The 9,885-nt window shown below is 40.3% G+C and overlaps 1 protein-coding gene across 1 annotated transcript in view; it reads right to left on the reverse strand.

Moving 5' to 3' along the window:
• LOC111871818 (G protein-coupled receptor kinase 1) overlaps positions 1 to 9,198 on the reverse strand; it is a 202,157-nt gene extending 192,959 nt beyond the window's left edge. Inside the window, exon 1 of the mRNA XM_023865183.2 lies at positions 8,833 to 9,198. Coding sequence (XP_023720951.1) covers positions 8,833 to 8,945 — 113 coding nt within the window. The 5' untranslated portion in view covers positions 8,946 to 9,198. The remainder of the gene's footprint in view (positions 1 to 8,832) is intronic.
• Positions 9,199 to 9,885: the final 687 nt, after the last annotated feature.

Raw genomic sequence — 9,885 nt, forward strand, 5'->3', positions numbered from 1 at the left:
CTTGAGACGTATTATTATATTAGCTGTTAGTGGAGATTTGTTGCTTTGCTGTCCATTAAACAAATATAGAGTTTGGGGATAAGCTCAGTGTAATGTGGAAACGTAACTGAACAGTTGTTGAAAGATGTTTCCAATTGTGTTGCTGTCTCTCTCCAACTGGATGAAGCTACAGACATCAGAGACACAGCCCAGTTACTAGTTGCTTTTACAACAAACATCATGTGTCGTGTTATTTTTACCAATATTTTTGCTTAAAGCAAGGTACGCCGATAGGATGGGGTGGTAGATCACTGGCAGTTTTGACACTGTAAAGTCGATCACAACCTGTTTGAAGTTGGACATGCCTGCATTAAACAATCACTTAGGCAAGTCTATGAGGACGGATCGTAAAATTCCGGGACTGATTCAATTTTTGCTTCATTTAAATAAGTGTTCCGGATACCAGCTAATCAAATCTGTTTAATTCCGAAAATACTCCTACCTGAATACGACGTTTCTGGCTCCCCTGTCAAATATTTTTTTGGTGCCCTTTACTCTGGGTGTTCCGAGTCCACAGGCACGCTTCACGTTTACTCCGACACTAACAGACACCCCTTCCCGTCTGGTAATATAAAGTTTGCGGGACAGGAAAACCACTATGTGTTAAATCTGTTAAAACAGGCTCGACGGAGAACCGGTAGAAATGTTGAACTCCGCGCGTACAACGCAAGAGTGGCCGGTGCGTTGCCGAGATAAACCACCACAAACACAACTTCCACCTTTCAGTCCGCTTCTGTCGAACTCCGCCTCTCGAATGTTTGAGAACGCCCAAATGAAACGCATGACTGTCACTTTGACTACTGTCAGAAGCAACAGAACTCCGTCATCAGTTATTATAATGATAGAGTCCCGGGGCGTGAATTATCTTCCCCAGAAACTCTCTTTATAAAGTACAGCTATCCTCTCAAATGCCTTGTTTACAAACGCAGTCTAAGCATGGGCGCTGTCAGCATTGTTTACAAGCGGGGTGAAGCCAGAAAATCTGCTTACAAACTTACTTTAAACCATTTAATACTACTTTTGCTCATCGTCGTAGAGTGTTCAGGAGAGAAGAATATTTTTAATACTATTCAACTATCATTATTAGCACCTAGCATGTTTCTTCCATTCCCTCAACTTTGTATTTTTTCAAAAACGTACAGGGGCAGATGCCTAGTTTGCCCTCCCCCCGAAGCTAATGGCTCTAAGCACATCACATGTTCGCATGGTAGTCTTGCAAAGTTTCTCTTCGAATTTGATGCATCAAAGTGTCCAACAATCTGCGCCACTACACAGCGCGACGACCACTCTGAACATGTCCTTCACTCGCACACGGTAAGAAGCAGAGACTTTATTCCAGCAGGGATGCAGTCAGGACTAATCCAACATCACCCACAGTTAACAGAGAATATGATGTGTTACGCAAAATTAAAGAATTTGTTCGACAATACATCATCGGTGCCAGATGCACACAGATATGCATGTATGTGTGCGTGTGCGCTAGCGTGTTTGTATATGCACCCTATATACAGGTTGTGCATACAGTGAGAACATATACATGTACTCGAAGGTATATAAAGAGAAAGAACACACACATTAGCAAAAGCATCCGCTCTCCGATCAGGATTTCCTCAATACAACGAGCACTTCATTAAATTGTTTACTTATCTTGGAGCCGCGATAGCGCAGTCGGTATAGTAACTGCTTACTGGCCTGCACCATAGTTCAAGCGGTTAGTCGCTCACTTCCCACCGCGGCGGCCCGGATTCGACCCCGGCTCTGGTCAAGTGGGATTTTTGGTGGACAAAGTGGCGCTGGGACAGGTTTTCTCCGAGTACTTCGGTTTCCCCTGCCAATCTTCATTCCACCAAATTCTCCATCATAATCACACGGGGCAGGTACAATAGGCCAATCAGTGACCACCGTGCCGAGTGGACCCAGCTGGACTCCACCCCCCAATAAGCGAATTTAAAATTGTTTTAATTTTTATTGCCTGGACGACCGAGGGGTGCCCCGGTAGAGTCAAGAATTTTCTCTTCTACAAGCTGTCCAGACTGGCTCTGGGGTTCACCAACTTCCTATCCAATGGGTGTCCGGGGCTTTTCCCCCGGGGGTTAAGCGGCTGGGGTGTGAAGCCAGCTAGTGCCGAGGTGAAGAAAATATGGATCTACACATCCAATCCCCATACGCCTTCACGGCGTAGTGCTTAATTAATTAAGCACAGGTACAACTTTACCTTGACCCTTACCTTCACTTTTGAAAGTTTTATGAATACCTACATATTCGCACTGGCAAGGAAATGAAAGGTCACTGGCAGCGGCCGTAAACTATGCTGAAATGACAAAAATCTGTTACCTATTATGACAAGAAGTAGTAAGCAGTGACAAGTGACACTAACAAAATACTCAAAAGTCAATGAAACTCAACAGGTCTATAAAATATGTAGTTCTCTCCAACCTCCTGTCACTTCATCTCTCTTCGGTACAAATATTCTCAACACCCTGTCCTCAAACACCCTCAGTCTGTGTTGCTCCCTTAATGTCAGAGACCAAGTTTCACACCCATACAGAACCACAGGCAAAATTATAGTTTTGTATATTCTAATTTTTCGTTTATTTAAGGCAATTCTCTTATACGATTTCGATTAGAAGAAGGTCGTAGCTTCATCGTACAAACACAGAAATGAATTAAACCGTTTGCTACACAATTACGACTATTTATAAAAAGGGAAACAACTATACTGACCCAAAAAATGGATTGATAGTTCATTTTTTAAATGCGCTAAACTGTCTTTAATTTCACGCGCTCTACAGCGCACTCAAGCGGTGAGAAAAATCTCACGGTTCGCCGCTTGTCTGTTACCGATCGCCGCTCTTTTTCAACCCCACGCACCCGCACCCACACCCATACACAAACATCTAACGAAACGATACACAAAATGCATCACTTTCAAATACAAAGGATGGGGGGGAGAAACTCTTGCATTTAAACATGTCAGTCGCCAATTAAAGCTCGTATTGGCCAACACAAACACTTACTTAGCCGTTCATCTTCAATTTATATCGGTTCGCAGACTGTAGGCCTGTATTAGGCTCACCTACGTTACTACAGCGACAAGATGACAATTTTACGGAATAAGTAGTGACTTTCTCACGCTCCTGGTGGTCTTTGTTCCTGCAAATCCTGTGTAGGCGTGTCGAAGTTTAAAATTCTGTCCTTTTCACCCTTCCTCACGGAAGAAACCTATCTTGCGAAACCATGTGGTGTGGGTTGATTTATGGGAGGAGGCTATAAGTCTACAATATTCAAAGAAGACAGCGGCTCCAGCTTGAGGGTACCATCTGGCTGGCACCTATTCTAAGATATAATGTACAATTTCGTTTAATCTAGCTTTTGTGTTTGTGAAGCTTCTTTACATTATTTTCCGTAAGGCCTTGTCTAAATCAGATTTGTTTCACTGATCACTACAGGCGAGAGTTTGAGATTCAAGCATACCATTCGGTGCCAACTGATAACGCTGTTAGGTCTGGGATATAGGAATCGCATGCATCTCCTTGCAGGACCCCATTTTATTGCGGTATATCGTCCGCTAGGGGCAGGCCTTCGGTGAGTCTGATCCAAGCCCTAATATTGGCTAATCAGGAATCGCGTTATCCCATCGCTGATCCCAGCTTGAGCATCAGTTTACTCCTGCCTATGCCGTCGCAATTTTTTGCACAATCGATAAACAGCCCACACATACAAACCTTTGATTGCTGAGGCTATTGGGCATTTCAATAATAAGCCGTCGCACAGCCTGAAGGGTTGAATTTCTGGCAAAACGCGACAGGACCGACTGTTCGCCGGCGTTCCGTTGTGTATTTTGGCAGATAAACACTAAACCTTGATACCACGCATAAAATGATGCTGGAATCTAATCGGTGAAAGCTAAACGAGTGAGGGTTACAGGGTTGACAGCGTCTTCGGCTCTATGGCCTAAAAACGCAGTAAATTTGGATGATAAAATATAAAAGGTACGATACAATACAAATGGCCAAGACCTACAACAAAATTCTACGTGGATGAAGGATGCGTTTCTATTCACTGTATATTTAGCAAGCAGTACTGATAAAATTATGTGTGTGTATTTATACATACATATAAGTACAGACACAATATATTCATATATACTGTAAATTATTAGGCACTGATGAAGTAAAACGTAAGGTACGATTATACTGACTTCGTGAACCCAAAGCTATTTGGATAATCTAAAACTTCATTCGCAATGGAACTGCGATCCCCGAGGATGCCCTGTAGGTAGCCTTGCATATGACAGGTCACTCAGTTAAAACATGCCGTATCGTTAGCGGTGCTTCGATGCGGTCACAAGTTCATGCTTCTTCACCATGGAACTGACACTCATAAATCAGGCAGGTGTGACCATTGCGGAAACGTGTCAGAGTAAGCTCTTGCCTTCGGTTGGCTACAGAAGAGGACTGCCACACCTGTATTGCAGGTCTTACACCCAGCAGCTTACCTGGTCGTCGGTGGAAATAATTTGCCTCAACAAGGTAATACCATAAGTTATTACAAAACCAAGTGTGGGGGGGGATTTGGACTTGCTGTTATAGCCACACGAGGTTTTGTCTGCTCCACGGTATCTTGAGCAGCAGCACTGAGGCTGGTGACGGCGACATCAGCAAAAGAAGTTTCATAAATACTTGACCACATGCAGAAAGAATGTTGTAAAGCAAAGTGTAATTGTCAGCTGCGAAATTTCGATAACTGAACTCATAATTCAAATTATTATTAACATGAGGCAAAAATATATCAATACTCAAAGGATGATGATATGCACCAGGCTTGACCAAGCCAGGGTCAGCAGGAACACACTTTAGATCAGTGAAATTAGCAAAGACTAGACAAGCAAGTTATGCCTGTCAAAAACTGCAAATCACTGCCTAAGGCAAAGAAGACATGTGGAAGTCTACACAGCTTCTCCCTTGAGTTTAGAATAATAGTGGAAGATCGGCTGAAGTCACCCGCCCTCCTAGTTAACACCAGAACCACTGAAGTCCCCTAATTTGAGTAAAATAACGTGAAAATTGTTGGTGTCCAGAACGTTTTCAAGAAGGTGAAAATAATCATTAATAACTTCAGGTTTAGTGCCAGAGGAAAAATAATGGTTACAAATTTATGTCATCAACAACAAGAACCTCAACTCATACGCATTCAGAGCAGGATTCTAAGTCATACCTGGGCCTGTTACTATATAGCCAATCAGACCGATAAACGGTGCATTTGGAAACTGATCATATCACAAGTCATTGAGGCATGCCTTGGAAAGACAGATGATGTCGAAATTGGATGAGCAAACACTGTCATAAAATTCAAGTTGCTTGGTCCTGAGACCTCTAACTTTTCAATAATAAATGCCAAGATTCGTATGAGACACAGCAGTACCGCTCATGCTTGGCTCATTTAAATGAGCCATGATCTGGTGGATGTCAAGTAGCAGTAGCAGTAGTAGTCATCGTCGTCATGGTGGCGGCAATAATAATAATAATGGTTTAGGCCTTTGACCTGTTCTGATCTTTGGGTTTGACTAACTAACTAACTAATCTTTACATTCCTTTGGGCAGCTGACCTCCCTCTCTTCTTCCCTTAGGATGACAGCCAAATGGCTTCTCAGAAATCTGATTACCTGGCATTCTTAAAATATTTTCATGTGTTGATATGTTTTACCTGTCTTTTTTATTAATTCTATTTCTTGTGCCATCTGGGCCTGGTGCTTTTGTTTTAAAATTCTGAAATGTTAACAATACTTCATCCCAAGTGACAGGATCTACAGTAACATCAGTTCCTGCCACTACAGTGTTTACTTCTCTGCTTGTCTATAATTGCTGCTAATACTGTTCCCACTGGTGAAGAGGTATAGCGTTCAAGTGCGTGTATCCTCTGTTTCATTTTCTTCCTCTCACTCCCACTTTTTTTGGAGCACTGAGCTGATTTCTCAGTTGCAATGATCATTTTTACAGACGGCAGGACTCCTTGGATGGGTATTCAGCTTGTCACAAGGCCTCTACATAAACTGAGGACAAGACAAACGCAGAATAAATGCATACACACACCAGACATCCATGCCTTGTGTGGGGTTCAAACCCACGATCGCAGCTTCTGAGCGAGCAAAGACAGTACCTCTCAGCTACCGTGACCGGCTTTGTTTCATTTAGCTCCCTGATAATTCTACAGGTGTTACCTTTATGGCCATGCCCATCATATTCTAAATCTGCTATGCAGCAGTCCCAATGTTCTCTATTAATTTCCATTACTTTTTCTTCACTACGGCTGGCCTTAATTCATATTCACTTCTATCTGTTACATGATTACTGTATAATTTCTTTCATTTTCTGTGCTATATCTGTATTTCATATTCTTATTCTCCTGTACATACCTTCTTTTCTTATTTCCCCAGTGTTCATATTGCTTTTATATGTATAACAGATCTCAAATTTCCAAAAATAGGATATTATTATCCAATTAGCTCATCTATATAGTACTTATTCATTCTACTCTGATGTTGCTTTTCTTAATATGCGTAATTTGCACATATAACTGTCCTTTGGAGGCATTTATTGTTATGATTTTACTTTTTTCCATCTTTTAAACATCAGAAAATTTTAAATCAGTAAACAGTGGTCTGTCCTGACATTGCTACCTCTTCATACTCTTGTATCTATTGTATATTTCAATTATTTATGGGCTGATTCAATATCTACAAGGCCAACAATGGTGATGATAATGTGACAGTAATAGCAGTGTCCCCACCTGATCTTAGCTAGACACCAAGGACACTGCCCCTGAGACATTCAAAACAGCGGAGAGATCCGTTAAGACCACAAATAGTTTTTAATAATACAGAAATAGTATATCAGTCAGAATTGAGATTTCTTGGAATTCACATGACAGAAACCCTAAAATGGTGCGCTCATGCTCAATTTCTAAAAGCAAAGCTATGCAAAGTAATTTATATGGTGAAAATATTAAAAGAAATAATAAATCCATATATGATCAAAATTATTTATTTTTCGAATTTTGAGTCATGTATGAGAAATGGTATCTTATTGTGGGGTGGGGATGGGGAAAGTAAAAGCATTTTTAAATTGCAAAAGCGGGTTCTTTGAGTGATTAGTGGTATTAGTAGTCGCACGTCATGTAGATAAATGTTTTAACATTGCCTTCTCTGTATATATTGGAGGTGACATGTTTATCAAAAAATACAAGGCTTTTATGGCAATAAATTCAGACATTCATAATTTTACCACACGAAGAAAATTAAATTTTCATGGACAGCACTGTAATACAGCTCTTTTTAAGAGGAGTGTGATAAATATGGGAATTAGTTTGTATAATAAGGTCCCCAATCAAATAAAACAAACCGAAAATTATAACTCATTTAAAAAGGAATTAATATCTTTTTTGCTGAAACATTCCTTTTATTCTGTAGATGAATTTATGTCTTTTGATTCGTCAAGTGTGTAAATGTAATATGTAGCTGATTAATTTGTTGTATTTGTGTAAAGACAATTAAATTAATGGTAACTAGATCTAGATAATATTCAGATGACAAACCCCCTATATTAGGGTGGTACAGTGTATACTGTAGAGATATGCATGAAATTAGATGTAAAACTGACAATTTCCCTATCCAAATGGTTGTAATACCTGTATGTATGGATTGTTGAATGATAATAAAAATGAAATTAAATGAAATGAACTCTCCACCCCTGGTCCACTTCAACTGCCAGCCTACCCAATTCATCATCCTGATCAACCACTCACTCTATTATGAACTTCCTCAGTCCCACCCTCAATGGGCCCATGACCAGAGCCCCAAGGCAGCAGAAGACCTAGTAACTGTGCCCTCTGACGTAGGGTGTAGATGTTCAGGGCCCTCTTAGAGGGTCCCTGAATTAAAATATTCAGAAGAGACAGCAGATTATTATGAAAGTAAACACTGAACATCTCAATATACCTGTGAATATGTGATAAACAACAAAATCAAATAAAGTATATAAATACACCTCAAATGAAGGATTTATAAAAACACAAAACACTATTACCCACCACTCCTCACCATAGCAAAGGCAAGACTCTGACAACAAAGTGAAAATTTCTCATTATATCTTATATACTAACAACTTTACAATACAGACATGGAGTATATTTGTGACTGTATATAATTTTATCTTGCAATGGTACTTGCCATAATACAAATACCCTATGTAACTGGTCTCTACATTATAAAGATAATAACGTGATAAAATATGGTTTTCTTGGGTTAGGTGAGGTTCGCTTCGCTTCATCGAGTCCCCAAAGGTACATTTGTACTTTGCCACAAGTATCTATATGGCGAAAACACGTTTAAATGCTTTTGTAATGTACATTCTACAATACAGGTGTTTTCTCAGATCCTATTAAGCACTGAAAATCTCAATACCAAAAGCTAACAGCGCGAATTACACTGTTCACTGACTGACAGCTTTAATCGTAAACGGTGTCAGCAAATCCTTAACTGCTTGTACTCAGTGACGGAATTATGACACCCGCACCCAGATACTGATATTCACACTGTATACGCACTGATAATGGGTCATAACTATTTAATTCAGGGGCTACTTCACTCTCTCCTTGACACTGTAAACGTTAACTGCTGTCCATTAAAAATACAGTTTTATGGAGAACTGATAAAAGCCAGGAGTGACAGCTTGCCTTCCAAACTCGTACTTTCAAGGCAAAATGTTGATATCTGTAATCGTAATCTGTACATACCTAGGGTCTGGAAGTATAATCTTTTTACTGGCCCTGGCTGCTGGAGTACATTTGCTTTTCTCCATAGCCATCAAATAGCTCACGTCTGCGAGCACTGCCTCTAGATCCGCCATTTTGCGACTTTTCTTTCACCTCCGCCTCTCAAGCACACACCAAACACTTAAACTACAGCATAATTTCAACCCAACATGGGAAGGATTCACTGGAAAACTAACTGGGTTACAACAATAAGTTAATTAATTTCGATCCACTATATTTATTACTACTAAATGTTGCATTCATTTGGCAACCTTATACGAATTACATTTTCTTTCTATTTCCGTATAAAAACACCACTCACACCAACTACATATTCCTCACTGACTGTGTGGGATACACTGGACCAGCCCCGCGAAACTCTCATGTTATTGGTGGGCAATATGGCCGCCATGACACCACGGTGCAATGCTGCTGTCATCTCTACGCATTCACCTCTAAGTAAATACAAAATGGCCGCCAGATCCGACAGCACAAACGGTAAGAAGGTATGCTAACATATCACCTTTTGGGTGCTCCTTGCTCCCCCCGCCCATGTTGTCTCAAGAATAACAATAAATAATTTTTCGACCAGATCTCTTGCACTGCAGAGGTTCTTACACCCACCACCCGTTTTTTAACTCTGTTCAGTATCACTTCACCCATATCCTTTGGGAGGAATATGAGTGAAGTGATATTATACCTGGTTCCCCCCCTAAAAAAAAAAACAACATAGTAAGACCATCTGCAGTACATGACTTTAGGTTGCAAATTATTTTTCTCAGCAGTGCCTGGAAAGTAATAACCTTTCTTTCACATCAAACACCTCTTTATCCAAATGCAATGGACATTGTGAGCTGTAACATACATGGAATACATGCATTTAGGAAAGCTGAAGATGTGGAAATTTGAAAGAAAAGTCTGTTTTCATCAGACACACATATATTAAACCTCATAAGTTGTTCACAACTTTCACTTGAAAGCCACACAGAACATAGTTTTTCAGTTATGTTTAAGTATTATAAATCGTGCACAGTA

The sequence above is a fragment of the Cryptotermes secundus genome, unplaced genomic scaffold (genome assembly GCF_002891405.2).
Source record: "Cryptotermes secundus unplaced genomic scaffold, Csec_1.0 scaffold873, whole genome shotgun sequence".
NCBI classification, from domain to species: Eukaryota; Metazoa; Arthropoda; class Insecta; order Blattodea; family Kalotermitidae; genus Cryptotermes; species Cryptotermes secundus.